The 27,340-nt window shown below is 51.4% G+C and overlaps 2 protein-coding genes across 15 annotated transcripts in view; both read left to right on the top strand.

The window, feature by feature from the left end:
* Positions 1 to 27,340, top strand: part of LOC129124232 (uncharacterized) — a 261,789-nt gene that overhangs the window by 210,968 nt on the left and 23,481 nt on the right. For 8 of the 14 annotated variants that reach the window (XR_013183680.1, XR_013183677.1, XR_013183676.1 and 5 more), the window contains exons 4-5: positions 3,256 to 3,531; positions 16,764 to 16,866. Coding sequence is in view for 1 of the 14 variants with exons in the window: in XM_077184106.1 (XP_077040221.1) it covers positions 3,256 to 3,531; positions 16,764 to 16,866 (379 nt within the window). In the remaining 13 variants the exon portion in view is untranslated. Of the gene's footprint in view, positions 1 to 3,255; positions 3,532 to 16,763; positions 16,867 to 21,354; positions 22,146 to 27,340 lie in introns of those variants that run through there. The other 6 variants (XR_013183683.1, XR_013183681.1, XR_013183682.1 and 3 more) reach the window with 3 other exon arrangements.
* On the top strand, positions 13,458 to 16,008 carry SOX2 (SRY-box transcription factor 2). The gene has a single exon (XM_054639063.2). It carries the CDS (start codon positions 13,984 to 13,986, stop codon positions 14,929 to 14,931), a length of 948 nt encoding a protein of 315 aa, XP_054495038.1. The 5' UTR covers positions 13,458 to 13,983; the 3' UTR covers positions 14,932 to 16,008.

Below are 27,340 nucleotides of genomic sequence, written 5' to 3'. Positions count from 1 at the left end.
ACCCTCTTGTCAGCCAGGCAGGATGCGAGGGAAGGGCTTGTCCCGTGTGGTGTGAACCTCAGCTCCTCCGGGGAAGATTAACCCGGGAGCCCCGGCGCGGGGAGCCAGGTTCAGGCTGGGGCTGAGCGCTGGCACTGCGGCCACGGCAGGGGCAGAAATATTGGCTGGGGCGAGAAATACCAGCAGCAGCTTATCTTCCCACTCTGCTTTGAAACAGCTTCAGTGCTTTGTCCTTTGGGTTGGAACTCCAAAATTCTGAAATTATTTTTCTTTCTGAACGCAGTGTTGGGTCAGGCACTCAGCCCCTCTACGGGAGACCGTGTCTGGCAAACACCTTACTGGTCTGTTGGAATATGCAGCCTAGAAATATATCTATATATAGCAAATTTGGAGTAATCTGTTATTTAACTATGCACCTGGATGCAGGTGATCTGGGTTTGGATGTTTTCTTTTGTTGGGGATTATTTCCCCAAGCCTAAAATGAATTGTGAAAGTCAAAATCTAGGACGATCATTATCTCACCCCGTGGGATCGGTTTCGGCATAGAGACTTAAGGGTGCCACTGTTCGTGTGGGAGCCCAGCCCTTCTCAGAGCAAGGGTGAAAATGCATGTGGATATGCGAATTTCCCTCAGAGACCATCCTATATGCGGTTCACTTTTTTTACTGTTGTTTGTTTGTTTTTCTTTCCCTCCAGAAAGTCTTAGAAATTGCTGCAAAGCGTTATAAAGTTGTAGCTACCCGGTCCACACACGGGTGATTTCGTTTCTGGTTATCTGCAAAATGAGCTTTAAGCCAATTTCGTGCTCCAGGCTAAAGAGAGGGATTCGTATTTCCCTCCTAGATGCGTGGCATTCCTGGAATGTCTTTGTCAGCTTGCCGTAGGATGCTGCTGTCATTTGCTTGGAAACTCTCACCAAAATTTGTATACAGCGGTTAAGAGCAGCGTAAGATTTCTGAGCCATCGGATTGTCCTCTCTGGAAAGAAAAAAAAAAAAAAAATCATCTTTCATTGATAAGTCAGTATTAAACTATTCACAGCCTGGTTCCCATTTATCCCAAAGAACCACCGTAGGTTCAAAATATGCATTTCCTACTAATCTCTTTCCTTCCTCGCTCTAAGAAATAAAGTAGTCCTTCAGGAGAAGCGGTACTTTCTTGGAGAATCCTAGAAAAGTTCTTGCACGATTTCCTGAACTTTGACACGCTTGGCTCTTTTATGCCACTTCCCCCCCCGCCTCCTGAGCATGTAAAGGCTACTGCAGAACGACGGGAGGTTGCCTGAACCCTACGGCTGGAGATGAGCTCTGCCACCCTCCGTACGAGTCCCCTCTTGGCGTTAAGCCTGGCAGGCAGCGCTCCCCGGCCGCGGCAGCGCCGCCCCTGCGCGGAGGCGTGCGGAGCTGGCGGGGCCGCTCCGGCGGGGCCGCGGCCGCCCCGGGAGGCTCCCCGCACCCTCCCCGCTCCGGCGGAGCGAGCTGGGGAGAAGATGTTTATCCTGAGATGCAAAATGGGTTGTTGAAAAACAAGCCATGTGCAAATAGTTTAATTTTCCGTTTTGATGCTTATCTTTGTCTCCCGAATTTCATCGGAGAGGCTTTAATTGGCGTGTGGGTAATAGTTCCTAAATAATCCCTTATTAGATGACTTCAGACGAGTTGCGAACCAATAACGTCTTAGTCCCAAAAGTGAAAGTAGAATTTGAAGGCTCAGGTCAGTTTTTGTCAAAGGGCTCATTTGAACATCTTTTAGTTAGCTGAAAAAGCTAATTAAAGAACGTTTGAAGGTTAAAGTCATTATTCCGTGCTGTTGTCGTGCTACAAGTGAGCCGAGTTTTGTGAAAACACAAAGGGCAGAAGTCACAGAGGTGGATTACTGTCAGTCCAGGCTACAGAGGCACAGAGAACTGTGGCATTAATTCCTATAGAAAGGTAGACAAACACAGTCACTGACTAACAACTTTCCCGCAGAGCCCTATTGTCTAAGCACTTTCTACCGCTTTGGGGCTCTCTTCGAGTTGCTACAGTCGTAACCAGATCCCAAACTAGGTAACGGGGCGACTTTCGGGAGCAGAATCCTTGTCCTATGAAACAATTTCCACGACAAAAATCGCTGCGGGTCTCGGCGGCTCCCTCTAACATTTATTCCCCCCGTTCAGCGGCGCTAATTTATTCATTACTTGGCAGAAAGTTAGCAGCGCGGCAGAACTCTGCTGGAGCCCGCAGCACCCTCGCACCCGCCGCCCGCTGCCCGCTGCCTGCGCGGCCCCGCTTGCGGGACAGATCCGCGGCCCCGCTTGCGGGGCGGCTCCGCACCCGCTCGGGAACTTTGCGGGCGGCGCCGCCGCGCAAGAGCCGCGCAAGAGCCGCGCAAGAGCCGCGCAAGAGCCGCGCAAGAGCCGCGCTGCGCGGGAGCTGCGCGCCGCGGAGGCGGCTGGAGCGCAGGGACAGGCGGCGCGGCCGCGGGCAGGAAAATGCCGTGGGCTAATCCCGGGGGCTGTCAGCAGCGGTTCGCGCCTTTGTGTGTGCGTGTGCGTGGACAGCAGATTGCAAAGCCGGGCACACAAAGATAGGCGCGCACAGGCACGGCCGGGGCCGCTCAGCCTCGCCTCCCCAGCGCCCGCTGCCTTCGCGCTGAGCCGCTGAGCCCCACTCGCTCTCTAAGTCTAGATTTTTTAGGTCTGGGAACGACTGTAGATCTCCCCAAATTCAAAGAAACAGATGTTTGGGCTGATTATGGATGGGGGGAGGGGAGGAGGAATCCCTGCAGCTGCAACTCAAAGAAATATATTGATAAAATATTTCAGTGGTAATAAATACGCAGAGATCAGCTCGACCTTGCGAGGTCTTTATTTTAATTTTTTTTTCCCCATATACAAAAATCTTTATCAAACCTCTATTCTATGGCTTCAATAAACAGAACCCATTACCTCACGGCAGCTTTTGTTGGCCTGTATACAAGCGAGAACAAAATGGTTATTCAGGAGAACGCTTTCGATTTTTATTGTGTGTAGTATGCACAAAGAGCAGTGTTATTGTATTAAAAAGAACCATCTGTAGCAGAAACAATGGCATCAAATTATCTTTGAATACCCACTGCAAAAATATAAAGCTTTTTTATTATTCTTCTGCTGTACGGTGGGGGACAGAGAAGTGACTTTTTTGTTGTTGTGGGTGCATTCTTATAACACACACACAAAATCAGCCATTGGGATTTTTTTTTAAGCCATAAACGATTTTTTCCCCTCTTGTTCCAGGGACTGCAGTTAAGAGCTAGGGCTAGGACTTGGAGGATGTGTAGGCAAACGGAAAGAGAGCCGGGGGAAGAAAAACCGAAATGGATTCATTCTCTGTCCTGGATGGAGGAGGAGAGGAGAAGAGAAGGGGACGTGCGAGCTTCCTTCAACTGCCTCTGTCCGGTGAAAAGTGCTCAGACCCCCGGGGCTGCGCCGGACCCCGGAGTCCGCGCGGACTTTCGCGCTGAGCTGCCAATCAAACCGCTCGCAGCCACCACCCTGCTCTGGCACCGACATGTAAGTAGCTGCAGCACAACTTTGACATTCACAGTTTTTCCCCCTCCTCCCCCGTGACCTTTAAAACGATCTGGAAATGTAGCTCCCACCTACGACCCGCCACTCTGAGCTCCACCGCGTTAAGCTCGGGGACTCGCGTACGCGTTTGGGCTCGGCTGAAATTGCGCGGCCGCGCACCGCGAGCGAAGCGCTGGGCAGAGGCGCTCCCGGTCCGCGGGCTGCCTCCGCGCTGTCTGCTCCTCTCCCGCGGATCTCACGGCCCGCGGGGAGCGCTCGGGCCGCAGCACAGCCGGGACTCTCCCCCGCGGCCCCGGGGCGTTCCAGCGCTATTTTGGCGCTGGCCCGCGGGGCGAGCCGCGGAGAGGCGCGCAGCCCCGGCCGCGCACCGCACCGGGCGGCAGGCGCGGCGCCCCCGCGCCTCTCCCAGGGCTGCTCCGGGGGTCCGCGGGCCGGGCGGTGCCCCGGGCCGGGCGCTCCGCGGGCGCGGCCGGGGCGGTGCGCGGGGCGCGGAGCGGCCGCCGGGCGGGGGCTCCCGGGCGCGCCGCTCTCTGCCGCCCCCTGTGGGCGCTGCGCTGCGCTGCGCTCCTCCCGCGGCGCTGCGCGGCCGCTCCCGGCCCAATCCCGGCACAGGGGGCCGGCCCCGCGCTGCTCCCGCACGCCCAAAGCGGGGCTTCACCGCGGGCGGAGGCGGCGCATCGCCGGCCCGCGCGGGGTCCGCAGCCGGGCAAGCCGATAATAAATCATCAATACCTTTTTAACTGCCCGCCGCTGCCTTCTGATGCACTCGGGGCTGGGAAAGGCCCGAATTTGACATGTTGGCTCATTATCATAGCATTTAAAGAGAAACTCTTTTTAGTTACAGTTAGCAAAGTTGAGGTTGGATTCCCCCTCTTCGCCCCCCCTCTCTTTTTTTTTTTTTTTTCCCTTGGTAAGAATTTGGTAGATAAAGGTTAATCTTGGGCTGAATGATAGAGCTGTGATTGACAAGAGAAAAGGTGTTGAGGGCAGGTCGAGCTGTCTTATTTACAGCCCACTGCTTGCTATAGAGCCTTTGTTAGGACTGGAAAGCTAATTTAGTGCTGATCAAAAGCACCACAGAGTTAAAGGACTGGTAATGACTGCTAATTTCATTTCAGCCTCATACATCCCCAACTGCTGTAATTAAAGACGTGCTATTTAAATACAGGTGAAGGGGTTTTGTATTAGGGGGAAAGTGGGTAGCCGGTTACAGTTTTATTTATGGTTAATATGGTAAAAGTCCAACATTCGATTTATGAATTTAGCGATTTGCTTTTTCGCACTCTTCTGCGCCCCTGCAGAGCAGGGCTGGACGGCGGGGTCTGCCGTGTAGGGGCAGGGCGAGGACAGCGCGCCGCAAGCGATGGATGCGAGGCCCCAGCTAGCGTGGGGTTATCTTATTTTTAATTATTCCCATCAAACGGCAGTCAGGAAACATCGGGAGCTCAAGGGAGAGGGGAGATGGAGGGGCACGTGTCAGCTTTTAAGTGCCTCTGCGGAAGCTCAGGTCCTCATATTATTATTATTTTTAATTAAATTATTTTAGCACTCCACGGCTGGTTCGCTGGCTCTGAGACGATGTAATTTCACAACCGATACAACAGTTTCTTTCTGGGAAACATCAAAGGATGAAAGCTCTACATTTCCGTAGTTGGTTAAAATTGACCAAAAAAAAAAAAAAAGAAAGAAAAAAAAAAAGAAAGAAAAAGAATTTAGCCTTTAATCTCTTTTTATCCACGACGACTAAAGATCTGTACTCGACCCCGCTCGGCTCCGGGCTGCCCGGGCTGCCCGGGCTCCCCCCGCTCCCGCGGCCGCTCCGCGCGGGGGGCGGCGCCCCCTGTCGGCCGCGCCGGGGGTGCCCGTGGGGATCCCGCGGGACGGGCGCGCCCGCGGGGGAGCGGCGGCACCGGCGGCACCGGACCCGGCACCGGGCGGGCCAGGAGGCAGCGCCTGGAACCGCCTGGCAGTCGCTGCAGGGGTTACAGTGAGCGCGGTGAGGCTGGGACGGGCAAGGGGAGCAGAGAGCCCGGCTCAGGAACTACGGGCAGGGAAGCCACCTCCAGCTTGCGCCGCCGTTTGCTCCGCGGAGATATGAACGCGGGGAGAAAAGAAGTGAAGTGCCGCCGACTTCTTTCTAGGCAGAGCTTTCCATAAGCCTGGGTCTTCCAGAAACCCTGATAAGTGATGCTCTCCCACAGCTGGGCAGAGCAGGGGAGCTGCTGCGGGACCGCGCCGCCCCGGCGGGCGGCGGGACATCCCCGGCAGACCCACTTCTTTATTGGCAGCCTTAGGCACAAAAAGTCAGGATTAATTTTTCATCGTTCCCAACTTCGGTGTTCCAGTGCTGTCAGCAAATGCCAGCCTTTCAGATGTTCGTGCTTGTGTTTTCCTCCCAACGTGTCTTAAATAAGTCAGTGTTGACAGGTGTTGCTTGTAAGCAGCGTTGAACAGTTCCTTTTCATTAAGGAAACATTTTCTCAAATGGCATATGTTTAAACCCGAAGCAATAAAGTCACCTCAATTCCCCCCCCCCCAAAAAAAAAAAAAAAAAAAAAAAGAGCAAAATAAACACCTCCTCCTCCTGGAAAAGGAATAAGCGTTATCTTAAGTGAATGCCTGGAGTGCGATTTTATTTTCTGACTGTGGAGATGACAGATTTAAAAGAAACCTGGTGATATAAAACGATTAGCCAAAATATGTGACGTGCTGCATTGCCACCAACTTTTTAGATGAATTCTCCACTTATTTTGTAGCATGCACGTAGCTCAGTGTAGTGCATTTAACGGTGGTATTTGCTAGATGCGGTAATACCCAGCACGGTTTATGCGTCTTGCGTGCAAAGAGAAAGACTAATGGAAACCAAATTATTTCTGTTAAATTGGGGTTATTTTGTATCTCCTGTTGACAGCCTGGATGAAAGTCATAACGCCGCAGTTTTTCTATTAAATGAACCCCATGGCTGTTGGTCTCACAATAAACTTTTCACTTTAGAAATTATATTCGGATAGGTTTTTATGAAATATTATTGTTTGTCGCGCTGAGCATACTTTCTCCATTCTTTCAGTTGGATCTCCACTCGAGACTCCCTAATAAGGCAATTCTGTAGTAAGAGCGCCCAAAATAAAGACATGGCATTTTCTATAAATAATAGCAAGAGCCCTGCACAGATTTCCTGCACAACGGAATTCCCAGATTTCCTTCACTGTTTCTTTAGTTAGCATGCGTTCGGTATATATAACTCCGAAATTAAGCAAAAATATACATTTGTATAGATCTGTCAAGCCAGTTATAAACAGAGGCATTATATGTCAATTACCACAGGAAACGGAAAAAATACAGAGCGCTTGTACACACGGTTTAACGTCAGGAGGCACTTTACAAAAATTTAGTGACTCCTGCCGAAAGGTGAATGATTAACCCGGTTCCAGGAGAGGGGTTGTTAGTGCTCCTCTTAGAAACAGCAGTTGTGAGGGGGCTGTAAAGAGGTCGTAAACTCCCCCCTCCCTAGGGCAGGAGTTGGCACATAAAATCAGGGGTCCCGAGTGATCAGTTTAACCAAAATGCGGTTTTCCTGGGCTCGGTTCGTAACTCAGCTGCCGGGTTTTATTCTGCGGACGTTACTCAAGGGAGCAAATGCTGTAAATCTGGGATCGGGTCCCAGGCTTGGCAGACAGCTGGCAGCAAGGGGGGGGTCAGCTCTGTGCTCAGCTGGCAGCAAGGGGGGGGTTAGCTCTGTGCTCAGTCTCGTTCATCTCCACTTGGAAGAAAAGTGCATTTTTAGTTTATTTATGTCTTTTGGAAGGAGCCGTTTCTGGATGCCGGCATTTCCTACATCTCTCTGTTGAGCGGTGGAAGGGGAGACTTGAAGAAACAAACCAGAAAAACAGCCTCAAAGGCCAATGTCGCACTTCACCTTTTCTTGCTTCCCCCTGAGCCCGTCCCTGGCACCTGCTGCACCCGCAGCATCGCCCCCTCTGTCCCAGCCCGTGGGCACCCCCTGGGCCTTTCCCCTCACAGCCATCCGCTCCCGCCGGGAAGGCTCCCACAGGGGCAGGCGGGGTGTTGGGAGAAGCCCCGTTGTGCTGCGATTTCCATGGAAAAAGGGCTGTGACACCCCGCCGGCAGCACCCCGCACCCAAACCCGCGCAGTTCTCCCGATCGTTGTGTGCCCGAAGCGCTTCTCCTGCCCCGCCTGTCGCACACACCTGCGGGGCCAGGGCCTCTGGGGATGGCGGGCACTTGAGGATTCTATTTTAGTTCTCGCTTTATTTCCCCACGGGCTCCCTTCTGCTCCTGGAGGAGCCCCAGGCCCCCTCGCCTCTCTCCGCTGCGCCCGGGCCTCCTCCGGGCAAAGGCTCGTTCAGATCTTCGGATGGAGGACAGTGGATAGACACATGGCAAGTGTTGTTATTATTTATAGCACCATCTCTCCGCTCCGATTAAGCGCCGTCTAAATATGAATTCACTGTATAGACAGCTAGTCTATAATTTGAATTAAAATCCTTCCAACGAGCCCGTCGCTGGAGAATTCTGAAATCACAAGCCTAAGTTGACACAATGAGCCCATGGTGTCAATAAACCATGGGCGAGATGGAGAGATTGTCACTCCAGACCATAACAGTTCTGAAAGTGTCATTACCGTCTGTCCTGTCAATGAGCTCCAAATTAAGGACTATGAGGAACAGCGAGATAAAAGTCACCGTCTTGGCTCCATTATGGGCGATCTTGTCAGTGATCTGAGAATCACTGGAAAGGGCTTTTTTGCTTTTTTTTTTTTTTTTTTTTGCCTTTTTTTTTTTTTTTTTTTTTTGCCTTTTTTTTTTAATGTACTTTTCAAACCATGCCTCGGGATGCCAGGGTTTGAGGTGCGCTGAGAGAAGCAACCTTGAAGCACCCCAGGCTGTGCCTCAGGCGTTCCCATTGAAACTGCCACAGCTTCTTTGGGAAACGGCGTGAATTCAATGGAAGAGCCGGAATAATTCCATCAAAACTGTGCTGGGGCCAAAGAGGACTTCATTTGATTTGGGCGACACGTGTGATCCCCATGAACAGACACTTTTTTTGACCATTATTTTCTTAAGTCAACACAAAGATGGTGAAGGGGAAAGAGGGAAATAAAATAGAAGCCTCAACTTTAGGAAAAGACAATACATTTGAGATAGCCCCTTCCAGGCATTAAGACTTTCAGAGAATGTCCCCAGTCTCTCTCCTGCGAGCCTGAGAGAGTTAAGGGGACTTATTCAGGAATTGGAAACCTTCAATTCTGGATTTTTGTGCTTTTGTGGGTTTAAGCAAAGCAGTTAGCGTTCTTCAGGAGGGGTTTTGTGTTTAATATACATGAGTTCATTCAACTACAATGGAAAAAGAAAACTCATTTGTTCTTATAAAACTAGGAAGGAAAGATAACTTTAAATAGACTGCCAAAAAGGATCCCGCTCGAGGGGGTTGCCTTCCTGCTAAAGAGCCAACATTCAACTGTAATTTCACCCCGTTACGTTGTACAGTAATTCCTAAGTTTATCTTCGCCACTGATCTTGGTTTTCTGATTTATTTTAAAGATCACATAAGAAAAAGTACGGGCTTCACTTATATTTTCCTTTGGGAAAGAAATCCCGTGAGTGTGATTTTAGATGCAGAGCAAAATCGCGGACAGTTTGAGGAAGATGTTGGCTATTTATGAAGAGTCATGGAAGCCTGTTTGGACAATCGGCTTCTCCTTTTATTGAGAAGCCTTTTGAAAGCGACTTCGAGAGGTGGTGTGAGCGATTCGGCTTTTCTGCTGCTTATTGTGTACGTTAAACTCCCCTCAGGATCCGAGTTTTAATTTTTCTTTAAATTTTCCTTCTTGCAGCACTGGAGGGGAAAAAAACGGAGCTGCTTCTTTTTATTTTTTTGTTTCTCCCCACCTTTTTTTTTTTTTCTTTTTTTTCCCCCTTTTTTTCTTCACCTTTTGGGCTATTTCTTTTTGCCGCCCCAGCCCCGCAGCAGCGGCTCACGCGTGCGGTGGTCGCCGGGAGGGGAGGCGGCCGTGGGGCCGCTCCGGGGGCACAGCGGGACCCGCGGCGCGGGCGGCCCGGGGGGAGCCCCGCAACCCCCGCAGCCCCCGGGCCCCGCTGTGCCCCCGGTGCCCCCGGTTCCCGCATTCCCGCTCGGGCCCGGGCCGTGCGCTGCCCGCCCGGCCGCACGTGTGCTCGCCCCGCGCTTCCATTCGGGAAAAGAGGGATGAAAGGAGAGGCCGGGAGCAGCGCGGGGCTCCCTCGGTATTCCCCGGCTTTCAAGGGTCCTTAGAGCCCTTGAATGAAATTATTGGGCGAAATGGGGTCTGGCGGGACCGGCCGCGGCTCGCCCCCTCCTTGGTTTGTACGTGTAATGCCACTTCTGAGAGCGACAATCGGGCTACTTGCTGGACAGGGAGGGACAAAAAGGAGATTAAACCGTTTTAAATAATAATAAAAAACATCCCAAACGCAAGCAGAGTGGATTACACTTGCCGCGGCGCCCCGGCTCCCCCCGGGTTCCCCGAAGAGCCGCCTTCGGGCCTCGCAGGCAGAGCGGCCCCAGCCTCAGCCCAGCTCGGCCCCGCCAAACTTCCCGAGATCCCGGGAGCCCTCGGAGCGCCCGGAGGGTGCCCCCGGCTCTCCGTGTGAGACCCTTCCTTGGCTGGGGACATCCTGCACCTGCAGCAGCTCGGGACCCTGCCGGGGCTGGGGAAAGCTCCCCCGGCCCATACCCACTCCAAATGTGGCCTTTATTCCAGGGCATTGCAGACAATATCCCCCCAAGTTTTCCTCGGGATACCACTGCAAACCCACCATGTGATGACTGAAATTCCCCAGAGACTGGGTATAGTTAGTTCATTAAAACTTCTCTGACTAACTTGAGCGCTGGGCTGCTACAGCATAAGAGGGGAAGAGGAAATTTATCTGGACATTTTTGTCTTTGCCTATTTTTTTTTTTTTTAACGTAATGAAATTAAAACTTTTGGAGCTCACAGTTGACATTTTGCAGAAAATTGAGTTATCAAGGCAGTAATTATTTCACGGGGAGATAAAACTCTCATAGCCCTAACTGTCAAATAGGGGCCTTTTCAGATTTTAATTACAAAATAAAATTAGTCTGCTCTTCCTCGGAAGGGTTTGTGAGTGGCTAAACAGAGCTTTCCCCAATACTGGTGGTCGTCAAACTCTGCTAATTAGCAATGCTGAGAAATTCCAGTTAACAAGGACATTCTCTAAGTCTCTGCAGGTTCCCTGCCGTTCGCCTTCATTTCCATAAGAAGATTAAGAGTGGAGGGGAACACACTCAAATGCAGATGCAGAAAAGAAGCGTTTTTAACAAGCATCATAATAGTAAGATGCTTGGCTAGTTCTCACCTAATTACTGCAAGTTAAACCTCTATTTGCAGCTAAGGACAAAAAATGGAGCTGCAATCTCCCATCTCCACAAGTCTGCTTAATAGTTTGCTTTAGATTGGTTACTAGTAGGTTCAGGAAAAAAATAATATGAAAATGTGTATATTCTTTCCGATACAGTTAACACGATAGGTTGTATCCATAGGGCTTTTAGAAAAATCGGCGAGCATTAGAACAATAAATACATAAAATCCAAGTAGTTAACATTCATTTTCTTTTTAAGAGACTCATAACCTGGAAATAAGAGTGCGTGTGCCGCAGAGCCCATCACTGAGAACATTTGCAGACTATTTGTTTAATGTAAGCACTTTTCATTTCCATAAATTATACCAAAGGCAACGATTTTTTAAATCCACTCAGATTAAACCGTCCCTCTGCAGGCCTCCCTTCCCTGGCTGTATTCTTAGAGAGCAGTGGTGTTATTGTCATTAATATAGAAAATCAGGGACCATTTCATCTTTCCTTTTTTTTTTTTTTTTTTTTTTATTTTGTAGCCAGCTTCCCGGTCTGCCTCTGCTTCCGCCCACCCGTGTGTGTATTCCCAACCAAGCAAACCTCCATACCCAGAGGAAAGGCACAAAATATCCCAAAAGAGCCACCGCCCTCACCTTATTTCCTGTATTGCACTATTATTTATATATGCCAGTTTATTGCATCGATAATTAAAAGTGTTAATTAAAACAGAGCCGTAAATACTCCCGATAGCACAATTGTTAGGCATTTCCCATCCTTTATTCGTATGATAAATGCAATTAGGAAAGGACCAGGCCCCGAAAGGCTCTCAGTGAGCACAGGGCAGCCCACGATGCCTGGTCCTGCGTGGAGCTCTGGCCCGTGCGCCCCACGCACCTCCCGCAGCTACAGCCAGAGCAAAAATAACCCCTTGCCTGCGCACCGCCACCCTCGCTTATCGGTTTAGCACAATGAGCAAGCACCTACACCGCCCACCCACCCTCTTTTAAAAAAAAAATTCAAAATAATTATCCCTAAAATTATTTTTTAATAACTTTATCAACGGGAGACCAAGGGGAGAACAATAAGACAGTTAACAGCCGCCGTGCATTCAGGAGTGTCTGGACAATCCCAATCCGGTTATACCCCACATCTCATGATTTGCACCTATGTTTCAACGGTTTAACCTATCACTTATCTAGGGGTTATATATACATTTTCGAATTAAACGCATTGGACCCGATTTATTTGCATAATCTACGTGGAGGGAAAAAAGAAAGAGATGCGTCCCGTTTGCCGGCGGGTTTTTTTTATTATTATTATTATTCTTTGTTGTTATTATGACTATTATTTTTATTATTATTATTATTCCGCCGGGTTGTCATTTCCCGCTCCCTTCCCCCCGGCCCTCGCGCGGCTCCCGGCGGCGCCTCCCGCCCGGGGCGCGGCCGGGCCGGCAGGGGGCGCCGCAGCGCCGCGGCTGAGGCCGTCGGGGCGCCCCGCGCTGCCCCGGCCCCCGCCCCGCGCCCCGGCCGCGCTCCGGCCCCTGCGGCTCCCGCACCCCCTCCGGCTCCACGCCGTGAGCGCCATCGCACCGAAAGGCGGAGCAACCCCGCCGAGGCAGGGGAGGCGCGGAGCGGCGCGGGGGAGCGCGGCCAGGGCGGCGAGCGGCTCCCCCCGCTCCCGCTCCGCGTCCTCTCTCCCCTCCTTCCTTTGTCGTCAAGTGCGGTTTAGCAACAAAGATCCCAACAAGAGAGTGGAAGTAAACTTAGCCGGGGCTTTGTGCAGCCCGTGTAGTGACAACAAGGGAAACAAAACTACGTATTTGTAGCGTCCGGCCGTCCCCCCGGCCCCGCGCTGCGCCTACCCGGCGCCGCCCGCGGCCCGCAATGGGCCCGGGGTGACGGTGCCGCCGGGCCCAGCGGCGGATGGACCGCGGCCCGGACCCCTCCCCAGCACCTGCAGAGGGGTCCCGGCCCCGCTTTGTGTTCGGCGGGGATGGCATGTGGGAAACCGGTGTTTGCACTGGACATCCCCCTCCTGCGGAGCCGGAGGCCGGGGGAAGGGCTTGGCGCGCTGTGGAGCGGAGCAGGGCCCGGGGGATGGCCGGGAGATGGGCACAGCCTCTGCCCGGACGGTGCGCTGCGGGCTCGGCAGCAGCAGGGCCCGGCTGGGGGCTCCGCCTCACGGGGACTGCACGGCCTGGACGGGGCGAGCGAGGCACACGCAGGGCCGGGCGGCCCCTCTGTCCCGAGGGGCACCGGCACAGGGCTGGGGGAAGCCGTCCCCGCTCCGCTCCCCCCATGGCTTCTCCTAGCCCCAAGCCAACATCAACTTAAAGGGGAAAAAAAAAAAAAAAAAAAAAAGAAAAGAAAGAAAAAAACCACCACGTAGCAACAATGCTGTTTACCCACTTCCTCCAAAAGGCGTGTGTGACCTGTTGCTGGAAGGGGAGATACAAAGGCTCCCAGTGGCCGCCCGGGCCGCCCCCGGGCCCGCCTCCCCGCCGAGCCGTCCCGGCGCGCCCAGCCCCCGCCCCGTTTCATGCAAAACCAGGGGAAGAGACTTGTCCTCAGTGGCGGAGCCGCCGAGCGCTGATTGGCCGGAGCGAACGCATTTATTGCCTGACAAGCCCCCATCACATGGATGGTTGTCTATTAACTTGTTCAAAAAAGTATCAGGAGTTGTCAAGGCAGAGAGAGAGAGTGTGTGTGTTTGCAAAAGGGGGTAAAGTAGTTTGCTGGCTCTTTAAGACCGAGGTGGAGAGAGAGAGAGAGAGGGAGAGAGAGAGAGAGAGAGAGAGAGCGGCAGGCAGAGAAAAAGGAAAAAGGAGGAAGAAGTTTTTTAAAATCAAGACTCCGGCGGTAATAATAGCAGTTATTAGCATTATTAATCCATCAGCGAAGAAGAAGATCCTGATCTTGATCCAAGTGTGGTTTTGGGGAGTCCCCCTCCCCCCTTTCCTACCCCTCCCTAGGAAAAAAAAAAAAAAAAGTCCGGCTTGGGACTCCGCTGCGGCTGCTCCTCGTTTCTCTGCTCAAGGCTGGTTCCAGCAAAAGTAGTTTGAATGTACAACATGATGGAAACCGAGCTGAAACCTCCCGCCCCCCAGCAAACTTCGGGGGGAGGCACAGGCAACTCCAACTCGGCCGCCAACAACCAGAAGAACAGCCCGGACCGGGTCAAGCGCCCGATGAACGCGTTCATGGTGTGGTCCCGCGGGCAGCGGCGGAAAATGGCCCAGGAGAACCCGAAGATGCACAACTCCGAGATCAGCAAGCGGCTCGGGGCGGAGTGGAAACTTTTATCCGAGGCGGAAAAGAGACCCTTCATTGATGAAGCCAAGCGGCTCAGAGCTCTGCACATGAAGGAGCACCCGGATTATAAATACCGACCCCGGAGGAAAACCAAGACCCTCATGAAGAAGGATAAGTACACGTTGCCGGGGGGCTTACTGGCACCGGGCACCAATACCATGACGACTGGGGTAGGGGTTGGGGCCACCTTGGGAGCTGGGGTGAACCAGAGGATGGACAGTTACGCGCACATGAACGGCTGGACCAACGGAGGCTATGGGATGATGCAAGAGCAGCTCGGCTACCCGCAGCACCCGGGCTTGAACGCGCACAACGCGGCGCAGATGCAGCCCATGCACCGCTACGACGTGAGCGCCCTGCAGTACAACTCCATGACCAGCTCGCAGACTTACATGAACGGATCGCCTACCTACAGCATGTCCTACTCCCAGCAAGGGACCCCGGGCATGGCCCTGGGCTCCATGGGCTCGGTGGTCAAGACGGAATCCAGCTCCAGTCCCCCCGTAGTCACTTCCTCGTCTCATTCAAGGGCTCCTTGCCAAGCTGGGGACCTTCGGGACATGATCAGCATGTATCTACCAGGTGCTGAAGTACCAGAACCAGCTGCCCCAAGCAGACTTCATATGTCCCAACACTACCAGAGTGCACCTGTTCCTGGCACAGCCATTAATGGCACACTCCCTCTATCACATATGTAAGACAAAGGGGCCGGGGGGGTGGGAGGGGAGGGAAAGGAAAACTAAACAAAACAAACAACAAAAAAACTTTTATTAGAAATTCTGGACTTTTTTTTTTTTTTTGGACTATTTTTGTACAGAGAAAACTCCGGAAGGGGGGTGGGGGTGGGGTTTGGGGTGGGGGGGGTCAGAAATTAAACCGACAAGGAACTTGTATAGATCTCGGAGGGGAAGCAACTACACAAAACTTTTAAAAAGTTCTAGTTAAAACGGTAGGAACTTTGCAGAAAGTTTGCAAAAGTCTTTACCAATAATATTTAGAGCTAGACTCAAAGAGCGAAGAGGAAAATGTTTTAATATTTGCAGGCAACTTTTGTACAGTATTTATCAAAAGACACATGGCAATCAGAATGTCCATTGGCAATATAGAGAGAAGAAAAAAAAGCAAGCTCGCGAATTTGCCAATTATTTTTAAAAATTAGAGTCTTCTTGGACCATTGTTGTTGTGGCAGCTGAATTTATAGCAGCTGCGAGAGGAGAGGAAATTATTTTACGGCATTTGGACATTTAAATTGTTTTAGAAATTGTACAAAAGATAAAAAAAGGTAGGATGAGTACTTGCGAACCATGGGCTTGGTTTGCTGGATAAGGGCAAACGTTTAGATTGTACTAAATTTTTTCTTTTTTTTTTTTTTTTCTACTTCTTGTTAAAAAGCAAAAATTGCCATGCAGGTTCACACGCCGTTTGTTAATTTATAATAACTTTTTGTTTCCAGACTTCATCCTGTTCAAAGGAAAAAAAAAAAAAAAAAAAGGAAAATTACCAACCTGAAATTACTGTGTTTGAAATATTTTCTTATGGTTTGTAATATTTCTGTAAATTTATTGTGATGATATTTTAAGTTCTTTTTTTTTCTCCTCATTTTCCGTAGTTGTATTTTAAAGATTCGGCTCTGTATTATTTGAAATCAGTCTGCCGACAGTCCATGTATATATTTGAACTAATACCATCCTTATAACAGGTACATATTCAAGTTAAGTTTTTACTCCATTATGCACAGTTTGAGATAAATAAATTTTTGACATATGGACACTGAAGTTCCGCTTGAGTCTTGGATTTATTTTTGTAACGCAAGATGTTTTTTGAATAATTCATGCAGTAGAAGGTATCATCGTAGCCAACCGAATACGATAAATAATGCAGCAATATATAACTATATATATATAACGCATGAATATTTTTATAGGTATGTATGTAGAGAGAGAGAAAGTACGATAGCTTTAATGGAATAACTGCCTGTGCCTCCTTCGGGGGGACGGGAACGCGGGCTGAGAGGCGGCTTCCCAGTTCCCCCCCTTGCCTCCCGAGGACGCGGGGTGCTCCGGGCTCCGGGGGTTCTGTCGCCGCTGCCTTTGGCCACTTGTTGCCCCCGGAGGGGCCGAGCTGGGGCTGGCGGGGCCGGCGGCAGCGGCGGGCGGGCCCCGGGCACTGCCGCGGCCTCCCGGCTCCCACCGGCGGATAACGCGCTCCTCTCTGTGCCCTTTCCCAGCCGAGCCTCCTTCCGCCGGGCAGGCAGGACGGGAGCCGGCTTCCCGCGGCCGAGAACCCGAGCGCGCCCGGCCTGGCCGGGCTCAGCCCTCCCCGCTCCCTTTGTCCGCCGCTTCCCAAACTTTCCTCTCCTGGCTCCTGGGCCGCGCAGGAGGAGGTGAGAGGTGGGGGCGGGCGTAGGGTTGGCCGGGCAGAGGTAAGAAACAACAAAAAAACCGAACAAACAAACAAAAAACAGTCGAATGCCAGAGACTTTCACGTTTTATCACAGCTCTTTCTTGAATCCTATTTCTTAAATTGCCAGCGCGGTGTAGCCCCGTTTCGGACCCTCTCTGCAGCCGGTCACAGCCCCAAAGAGAAGCGGTGGCGCCCGCCATATAGAAGGAGAGATCCACCGTCCGTGCCAGGTAGAGTTTTACTTTGTACCGTCGTACCCGCAGTTGCCGAGGATGGGGCTCCGCGCCGCTCCGCGCTGGCGGCCCCGGCCGGCGCCAGGCCCCGCGGCCCGGGCAGGGCAGGGGCGATGGGCAGCGCGGCTGGGCAGCCCCTGCGGCAGCCCCAGCGGGTGTTTGGGCCTGCTTCCCTTCGGGGAAACGCGCGAGAGGGAGATGTAAATAATAATAATAATAATAATAATAATAATAATAATAATAATAATAATAAAGGAAAAGGTACGAATTTGGGGATTTGAAGAACTGTGATTGCAAACTGGTCGTGTGTTCTGCTAATGGCATGTGGTACGTGGCAAGGAAAGCATGTGATGTTTGGCTTAGGCAAGGCACGAAGTGGGCACTCCGGCACGGGGCAAGCGTTGCTAAGCTTTTCTCTCCGGTATTTCTTGTCAGCCACTGGATTTCGCTTTAGGTCGGGGGGAAGAAGGCTGGGTGAAATGCACACACGCGCACACACACACACACTCACGCACACACTCACGCACACACACACACACACAAAATTACCTGGCTGGTTGTGGCTTTTATTTGGTATTGCAATTTCCTAGGCTGAGTTCTGGCCTCCATCCTTGAAGCCTGGTGTCCAGATGAAAACTAGCATTGCCAGACTAGGAGACGTGGAGATTTGCTCACTGCCTGGTTTTGTAGTTTAGCTCCCTTTGTCTCTTTTATTTCTGCACCGTCGCGGTACTTGGGCCGGACAAAAAATTTTGCAGATTCTCAACCTTTTCTGTGTCTTTTACGCTAATGCAACGAGTAAAACATTCTTTTTCAGAGCTGTGAGCGTTTGCAATGCATTTGGGGATTATTCACGTGGTAACGAGCCCACATCCCCGCTCCCGCTTGCCTCGCTGAGAAAAGAGAACCAGGAATAAAAGCCCAATCGATATCACGATTCCATTTTTAAAAGCGAATCTTAGCCAATTAACAGCAATAAAACCTGGCCCCTTTTTGAAGTGCTAACTAAAATATTCGAGGGGGGTATTTGGAAATGTTGGTCCTTTTACAATTCGCATAGAGAAGGCGAGCTAATACCCCTAAACAAAAGGCACTAAGCCACATATTCAGGCTTAGTGAATTCAGCAACTTTTTATAAGGGCAATTTGTTTAAGCTTAGATTTCGGAGTACGATTTGGAATATATGTGGTTGAAACCTGATATCCCTTGGACAGATTCCTTACATCCATCCATCCATCCATCCATCCATCCATCCATCCATCCATCCATCCATCCATTTATCCGTTTAGGGAGGATAACCCAAAGCATTTTACATGTACAGCTGAACAGTTTTATTTTTAAAGTGCTACTTGGAGGAACGCCATTGTCCACTGCTCATTTTAAATTCAACACATTCAATAACGCCATTTACACCTAAGCCATTATCCTGGGCTTTCGTTTATGGCAGCTGAAATGTGTGGCAGAGCTCGTGGGTATGTTTTTATTTTGGTTATTGAAGACCTTTGGGGCTCTCTGTGCTTTCCCTCTCGTGAATTGTTGTGTATTTTATAGCCAGAGTGATGCTCGGCCCAAGAGCACCAGTGTAATGTTTCCCTAACCTTCTACACAGCCGAAGTGAACCTAAGGATAAGATTATAGTTTCCCCTGTGATTTTTTACGGCTTTTTAAGTACTGGGGTGTTAAAATATTTTGCGGAACTGGAGAGGTAGATTAGCAGGGTTTCTTGCCAAAGCTGGGAAGCTGGTATTACAGACTGTCCCAGGGGGAAATCGCTCACATTAACCACTAAATGAATATTTGACAAGGGCTCATTCGGGGGTATTATTACTACAAACGGGTCCCTACTGGACTTTCCAAGGGTCAAAGAGCAATGGTTCAATTAATTATTTAGACTGTTAGTAGATTTGGTTGTAATAGCTGTACTTATTTCTGCAACCGACAGCTTCTTGCAGTGGGGGATCTGGGGAGAGGCTCTGCCTCGCAGCACCGGCTCCAGCCCGTGGCTCTCGCTTGCCGACAGGCATTTCTTGGCCAAAACCACGTTTTGATTCCTTGAGATGCCCACTGGTGCCGGGTGGGACATCAGGGGTGACGGTGATCCCCACAGCAGAGTGTTTTCTCTCAATATTTATTCCTCCTCGTCCCCAACGGGCAGCAGAGCTGGATATCTGCCTCCGAATAGGAGGTAGATAGCCCAGCAATTTAAGTAGTATATAATGTAAGTCCCACTGAAAGAAAGAGGCCCATTACTGATAGGTGTGATTAGATACACTTCAGTCATTTAAATCCTGATCTAACTCAAATACTAAAATGTAAAACCTGCTTCGGTGGTTGTGAGATTTCCGAGGATATATGCAAAATGCTGACATTCTGATGGCAGAAGAGCTTCGTCTTTGCTTTTTTTTTAACGCCAGTCAGCCTCGCCTGACACTGTCGTTTCAACATTTTTCTTGGTGAGGAGGGGAGAGAGAAGGGAGGATTATTTTGTTTAATTTCTACAACAAACATGTCCATAGTAGTAGATACTAAAAAAAAAAAAAAAGGCAAAAAACCCCAAAATAACGTTGGGAGTGTGCGATTAGGTGACAATAATGTATGTTGAATGAATAAGAGATAAGCTGCAAGGGGGGAGAGGGAAGCAGTAATTACAAACCCAATTCATTCAGCTTTTCAGGACTTTTGTTGTGGGAGCTCCATTGACGGGCTTCGAGCTGCCAGTTTTCTCACATTAAAAAGAACTGATCAGCGCCTCAGGGGGACAAGCAACACCGCTTAACTGCATAGTGATGGGGTCCTCATTTAGAGCCATTACAACAAGAAAATTAAACAGAGCCTTTGTGTGCACCAGGTTTACTTTTCAATTGCTGACAGTTTATAGCTAACTGCTCAGAGATTTAAGTTTGATTGCGGTTTGATCGCCTGCTAGTTAGCACCGCCGCTATTTCAGTTTTGGTAATTAAAACCAGTTTTTCTGACGATGGCACGGGGAATTGCGAGAGTTTGGTACTATTTTGCTTTTGAGGAATCAATTCACTTGGCGAGGACGTACAGCGCTACAGTGAGTGTGGGGGCTGCTTCACTTGCGAGTTGGAAAGGAAAGGAGCCCGGGCTGGAATGGAAACTCCCGGAGCTGCGCGTTTGGCTGTGCCAGAGCGGGAGGGCGAGCTCCGTGCTGCGGGCCGGCCCTGCCCGGGCGCCGCGGCCGCTCCGGGCCCGGCGCAGCCTCAGCGCCGGCAGGTGCGGGCGGGCGGAGCGGCGAGGGGGAACAAAGCGAAACCCCGACCCTCGCAGGATGATTTTGGAGCTTTGCTTTGGAGTTCGCAGAGGGTTTGCTGTGGCTGTGCGTGTGTGAGAGTGCGTGTGTGAGTGTGCCTGTGTGTGCCTGTGTGTGCGTGTGTTTGTATCCGTGTGCGCCTGTGCGTACAGGGGGAGGGGGCGCGCCGAAACAAGCTGCAATTTTTCATTACAATTTAGCAATGTTGGAGAGAGCATTGGCGGCCCTTCCCGAGCGGTGTGGTGCGGGTTCGGGCCCGGCTGTCCCGCAGAAGAGCGGGGGGAAGCCCGGGGGCGGGGGGTCCTCGCTGCGAGCGCCCGCGGGGAACGGAGCAGGGCCGGGCCGGAGAAGTTCCCGCAGGAGTTTGTCCCTGGCTCATCCGCTGGCTCAGCTCGCTGCCTCGCAGGACCTCTGCCATGTGGGCGACAGCTTGTGCAGAGTGTCTTTATGTTTTGAGGTTTTTGTTTTGGTGTTTATTTTTTTTAAATTCGTCCCCTTTAAATTTAATTCTTTTAGGATTTCTCTGTGTTTTGTTTATGTTTTGCGCCCGTTCCCTACCCGTTCCCCCGACCCCCTGATAAAAACACCCCTCCGTCCCTCCTTTCCCCCAAATGTGTTTCAGACTCGAGTCACCGAGCGGTTATTCCAAGGCATTGCCTTCTTCAGAGGGGCGAGGTGGCCGCAGCTCGGGAGGGTCCCCGAGGGGCACCCTACGGGGCGGGGAACTGTCGGGCCGCTTCCGCGGGGCCCGGCCGAGCTCGCTGGGGCCAAAGCGGCGGTGCCGCCGGTTCCTACAAGCTCTGGGGGCAGTGGGAGGCCGGGGGAGCGCTGTCAGCCCCGGGGCACGGAGCTGGGCTGTGTCTGTCGTCTCCCCCAGCGCGTCCCCCTGTCCCGAGCCCAGCGGCGGGCACAGCGCTGCTCCGGCCCCCGGGCGGGACGTGCCCCCGCTCCCGGACAGGCGGCCGCTGCCCCAGGGAACGGGAGGGGAGGCCCGGCCCCCCGCGGGCTCCCCCGCCCCGGGTCCTCGGTGACCCCATCATCTCCGCAGCAGTTAGGGCTGATGACGTAATGTGGGCGCTTTTTTTTTTTCTTCTTCTTTTTTTTTTTTTTTTTTTCCCCAGAAAATCGTGATTAACCGCAGGGGATGGGGATGGGGATGGGGAGGGGTAGAGGGGGGAATCCCACCGGGTGCTGGAAAGACACGGGCTTCTGCAGAGGCTTTCCCGCGGGAAGACTCCGCAGGGGTGTCTTGGCACACCAGCTCACACTCACTCACGCACACTCACAACTCACACGCGTTCCAAGCTGAGGGCTTGATCCTGCAAACCCGCCTCCCATCCGGGCCAGCCGACCTTACTCGGGCGAGCGGGGACGCCCAGGCCCGGAGGCGGCTCCATTAGAGCCAAGTCCCGCAGGGCTCCGCAGGGCCGGGCCGGGCTCCGGGAGCGGGGCCGGGGCTCATCCCCGCGCTGCCCCCGGGCTCCGCTGCCACGGGAGAAGCTCTCCAACGTGTCCTTCTGGCATCGCTGGGAATGATGGCCCCTTTAAGCTCTTACAAATTGCAGAAGTAGAGGAAGACAGAGAAATAATTAATGTATTAAAACAAGCAGCGAATTCCTCAGGAGGCACCTTATCAACTCCAGCCACACTGGCTTCATCCCTCCTCGTATGCTAATACCCCGTGACGTCATTGGCGCCAGATTGAATGTGAATCAGTTATGAAATTATTAGTTTTAGCTTAAAAAGCAATCTGGCTCTCCCGTGAGTGGGCTTTGCGTTGCTGCGGGTTCTCGCTCCGTGTCCTCCCCGTGTTATGCACACACAGTAGTTGCGACTTTCCTGTCGCAATGAATCAATATTTCCAAAGCACACATCCTAACAGGGGGTGATGTAAAGAAACCCATAGATTAATTGGGTCCCGTTTCTGAGTCGGCTGTGTCTTCCTTATCGATACACACTTTACACCCGAAACCAGACAGTCGGATTTCCTCCTACTCTTCAGGTAGGCAAGAGCTCCTTGTGATTTATTTCTGTTAAGATCCCACAGAGGGGGTGTTATTCTTTGCCAGCGTCTGCGAAAAAAATACTCAGGAGTTTGCTTTTGCTTTTGCTTATGATGGAGGAAAATGGGCCAGAAAAGGGGGAAATACAGAAATTGGTCGGTTGGTTGTTTAGAATAGGAATATTTTTATTTAGAATTTTGAAAAGGAGAGCATCCCAGCGGTGGAGGGCCAAGGGATCTGAGCGGGGAACAATGGGAATTAACACCATTTCAATCGCTGAGGCCACTCTAATTAGATGTCTGGGTCCGGCGAGATCAAATACCTGAATCTAAACCCCTCGGCTCGGTTTCTTTCGCTTGCAAATGCTTCTGAAAAACGGTTCCTCAAGAAACCAAGCTACCCCCAAATTCCCTGGAGTCCCTTTCGAGAAGTTTGGCCGACAACAACTTTCTCCATGGGTTAGGGGGGGCCGGCGCGTCCCCTCCCCGCAGCGGCACCCCCGGTGACACCCCCACACCCCGCTGCCCCCGCAACTGCTGCGGGACACCTCGGGCTCTTCGGCCCTTGCTTCCCCCCCGTCTCCGGAGAGCTGCTCTGCTCCCATGAGTTCTGAATAAACTCTCTCCTGGGGAGCCCCGGCATGGGCCCATCTCCGCTCCCGGGGCTGCGGAGCCCCGGCCAGGCAGGGGAGTGGCACCGGCCCCAGCTCCCGCTTCCAGCAGCCCCCCAAGCAGGGAAGGAAAGAAGGAAAAAGAAAGAAAGGAAGAAGGAAGGGAAGAGAAAAAAAGAGAGAGAAAAAGAAAAGAGAGAGAAAAAGGAGAAGAAAGAAAAGAAAGAGAAAGAAAGAAAGAAAGAAAGAAAGAAAGAAAGAAAGAAAGAAAGAAAGAAAGAAAGAAAGAAAGAAAGAAAGAAAGAAAGAAAAAGAAAGAAAGAAAGAAAGAAAGAAAGAAAGAAAGAAAGAAAGAAAGAAAGAAAGAAAGAAAGAAAGAAAGAAAGAAAGAAAGAAAGAAAGAAAGAAAGAAAAAGTTGTAACTGGCTGAGAAGTGAGTTTTCTGACTAATGAAATCCAAAATGAGCGGCGAATATAAACTATTGTAAGATTTCTTCCCTGCACCCCAGGCACTGATTGGCAATACTTTTTTTTTTTCTTTTTTTTTCTTTTTTTTTTTTTTTTTTTTTTTGTGCGTTGGTTTGAAAAGCAGGAAGAAATGTAATGAATTGAGTGCTGTCAGAGATGTCTTCTCTGTTGATGTGGTGAATGGCAGTAGCTCCCTGATCCAGTGCAGGTGCAGTAGAGCTGGGGAATAAAAGAGGGGGGCTCTCTGTTCAGTGGAAAAAGCACATTCCCTACAATAGACCACACACTGCCAGCCAGCACGGCATCAGCTCACACTCTCAGACTTTTTTTCGCCTCTTTCTACAGTCCTGAGCTCACAAAATGGCTATACATTAGCACTAGTTAGGGTTTGCTTTTAATGAACAGTTGTGACTCCTTTTGACCAACATTTAAATCTGCTGTGCTCTCTCTGAAGACAGGTCTGTTTTGATCACAGGTTTTAAAAAATGGCCCGTTTCCTAACAAGGCGGCTTATTCAGGGCCATCAGTTGCATTTGATTACAAGAAAAAAAAAGGCTCTCGATTAATAAAACGCATTTCCCAAGTGCTTCTAACGGGGAAAGTTTTTTGCCTTTTTTTTTTTTTTAATATATAATAAAGTGTTGTGGGGAGGAGGAGAGACACTGTTTTTAAATGGATGAGATGGTCTAATCCTATACACGAACGCATTTTAATCCTGTTTAGAGATAACCTGTCTCCTTTTTGGCTTAATATATTATCCTTATAAATGGATACAAACTTTGCACTCTTATTAATTCAGTCCAGATTGTTTTATTGGCTAATTTCCATAATATTTTTTAAACTTCTTTTTACCCTCTCGACGATCTGCTCAGAGTAAGCTAGGTTACACTTGGTTACACAAGTTTTATTCGAAATTATTTCCAGGGCGAGGGCTCACTCCTCAGCCAAGAGGAATGATTGATTCTGTCCCTCTCCGCCTCGATTTGATGTGCCTCGTCCTATCGCGGCCAAGCCAATGAGCCGGGATTTTCATGGCATCCCGGAGCAGCCCTTGCTGATTTCTCTTGCACCTAACCTGCAAGAAGTAGATTAAGCTCTTTTGGATATACTTGCTGATGCATTGCGCTGAGGAAAATTGCTCGGCGTTTGCTTATAGAAAGCCATGTTACTGTGAATGTTCTTTTTTTCCCCTAATCGTGGTAACAAATAGCATCAGCTCCTGGAACAGTTTGGCAAAGCCATTCTTGCCTGAGTAGTGCTAAACGGGAGAAGCTGACAGCTACCCGGTTATTACCTGAGCTCCGAGGAGCCCCCACCCCCAGCCGATAGCAAAACGTGTTGGCAATAAATGACATTAGAGGCACCAGGCAGGTGCCGCTGGGCGCTCGGAGCACATTTCCAGGAGCAGATCCCGTCATCCTGCGCACAAAGAATGGACCTTGTCCAAACAGGAGACAAGAGATCGATGCTGCCGTATCATTTCATCAGATCATATCGTATCGTATCACATCGATAATCCCGTATGAAAAGCGTCTCGTTTACACTTTGTTCGGGACGTTTCAAACGCGCCGGAGCATCATCACCTGACAGCGCCTTATTTACTGCCAACAAGTTGCAGCTCCCCAGCCCCAGCCTTGGCCCCCGGCAGCTCAGAAACAAACGCGGGGGAGTTTTCCGGGGGTGCCGGTCCCTGCCGGGGCCGGGGGCAGCCCAGCCCCGCCCGGGAAGGGGCTGCGCCCCGCGCCGCTCCCCGCGCCACCGGACAGCCTTTGTGTCCTCCTGCTGCACACACCCATAATTAATCCTCCTTCTTACCGCTTACATCCCGGACCCAAGGGGCAACTCAAACCTATTTAGATCGCCTTGGTTGGTTGCACAAATTTAAGTGGCAAATGAGTTATAAACCTAATAACCGCTTTAATAAAAATAATTATTTGATTATGGCAGAGGAAATTTGCTGGAGTGCAGGGATGCGGCTGCGTTTGCGTTTTGGTGGTGGTGAGGTTCGTCTTTGCTTGGAATTCAGACGCCTTTAGAAAACGTTACTCTGAGAAAAAAAAAAAAAATCCCAAACTCAAAACAAAATGAAAAACAAACAAAAAGCACCCCAAAATCAAAATCCTAAAAGACTTTACATTAAAAAATCGCCCTGGTTCTCGGAGTACCGTGAAACATTTCCCGTGATATTCGAAAGAAGAATTAATTTGTAAACAGAAAAATCAATATGAGATTTGGGTGGCTTTGAATTAATTGAAAACAGTCAACACAGAGGACCATTAATCACGAACGCTGGTACCTCTTTCGCTTTTTTCCCGTTAAGGATGAAGTTTCTGCGCCTCTTTCAAGTGTATTTATGCTTCTGGTTTTACAAGAAAAAGTGAGGATGCAACAAGACCAGTCGCGTTGTCCTCTCTATACTTTTAACGCTAGCATATTGTTTGATTACTAATTCGAGTTAATATGATCTTTATGGCAACATAACAGTGGATAATTGGCCCTTTTTCTGAACAACAATGTAAATCACAATCGCTTTATTATTTAATAACGTCAAACGCTTCGTTGGATTGGCCCCGACAGAGAAGACCTTTTCTTTCTAGGCAGTGTTGTTGAGAAAGAACAATGCAGATCTAATTGTGGAGATTTCAGAAGTTGGCTCCTGTAAATGAACAGCTTAGATATGGAAGTTCCAGCAGATGTCTGCACTTTTCCCTGTGACAAACCTTGTAACCCCCCTTCCTCCCCCTCTGCCCCGTCCTCCCCCCTCCCCGACTTATTGAAGATTTTTTGTTCTCACATCCTAGCAACAACCTAAATCTTCCAGTCGCGAATACACCCCTTTCCCCTCGTTGCTACCCAGCGCTCAGATGGCCGCCTTAAGCGTACACACCAAATTAGCGCTCGGCCAAGGCGCGCTCGCCCCTCGCTCGCCGCGGGCCCCCCCATCAGCGGCGGCCTGGGGGGTGTCGGGCCGCCGGGGGCAGCCGGGGGGCTTGGGGCGCTCGGCGGTGCCGCCACCCTCTCGCCAGCCCTGCGAACGTACCGGGGATTTGTTTTGCAACAGTTCAGAGGCGGCTGCAAGTTGCGCTCGCCGTTATGTGGCAGGAGAGGTGCCCGGGCCTGCCAGCGCCGGGGGGTGCGGGACGATGTGCCACCCTCTGTGCCGGGGTGCCCCTGCCTCGGGCTCCTCTGCCCGGCCCCGCTGCCCCAAACCCTGCCCCTCCACCCTGGCAGCAGCAGGAGCCTGTCCCGGCGGCGGGGCCGGGGCTCCAAGGCAGAAGTTGAGCGACTTCTGGCGGAGGGGGGCGCACCCCGGTGCGGATCCGCTCCCGCAGCTGCGCGGGTTTTTCCCTGGCGCTGGAGGCGCCCTGCCTGGGATGGGCGGCTCGGGGCACGGGTCCCGCTCCCCTCCTCACCGCCGCCCCTCCGAGGACAGTTCCAGGAGAGGAGTTGATTTGGGAAACTTTTGCGGTGGGCGCTGGCAGCCCTGCTGGCCCCCGGCCCGTCCCAGCTCCCCCCGGCCCCAGCAATGCGCCCTTGGCTGCCGAGAGAGCCCCGTCATGGGCGGGCGGGAGCAAGGGGACGCGGCAGGGCCATGGGTGCCAGCCCTCCGCGCTGCCAGGGCTGTCTAGAGATGAGGCAGGCACACCAAATTCGAGATATTGTCCCTTACGTTGGTGCATTAGTTGATTTTTGACAAACCACCCAAATCCTTTTGTGACTCCAGCGCGGCGAAGCCTCTTTCTGCTCCCTCCGGTGCGCTCCCCCAGCTGCCCGCGGCAGGAGCCGCCAGGGCACAGCGGTGCTGCCTCGGGGGTGCCCGGCACCGGGCCCTCGGCGGGGGCACCGCAGCCTCACACCTGCCACGGGTGCGGGTTTTGTTCGTTTGCGAGAACCCACTCGAGGGAAGTACTGAAAACACAGACCTGATCACTAAAATTACCCGAAAAAGAAATCCAAGTTGATTGTATCGGCCTGCCTGCAGCCGTGGGAAGCGGTTGATGAATCCCTGTTGACCTTTGAACTTTTTCGCCTCGAGTGGGTAGAAAAATCTTGATTTTTTTTTTTTTTTTCCCCTCTCCTAGCTTTCCCGGCTTGTTTGTTTGTCTTACAACTTTA

The sequence above is a fragment of the Agelaius phoeniceus genome, chromosome 10 (genome assembly GCF_051311805.1).
Source record: "Agelaius phoeniceus isolate bAgePho1 chromosome 10, bAgePho1.hap1, whole genome shotgun sequence".
Taxonomy (NCBI): Eukaryota; Metazoa; Chordata; class Aves; order Passeriformes; family Icteridae; genus Agelaius; species Agelaius phoeniceus.
This window is presented reverse-complemented; position numbering and strand designations above follow the sequence as displayed.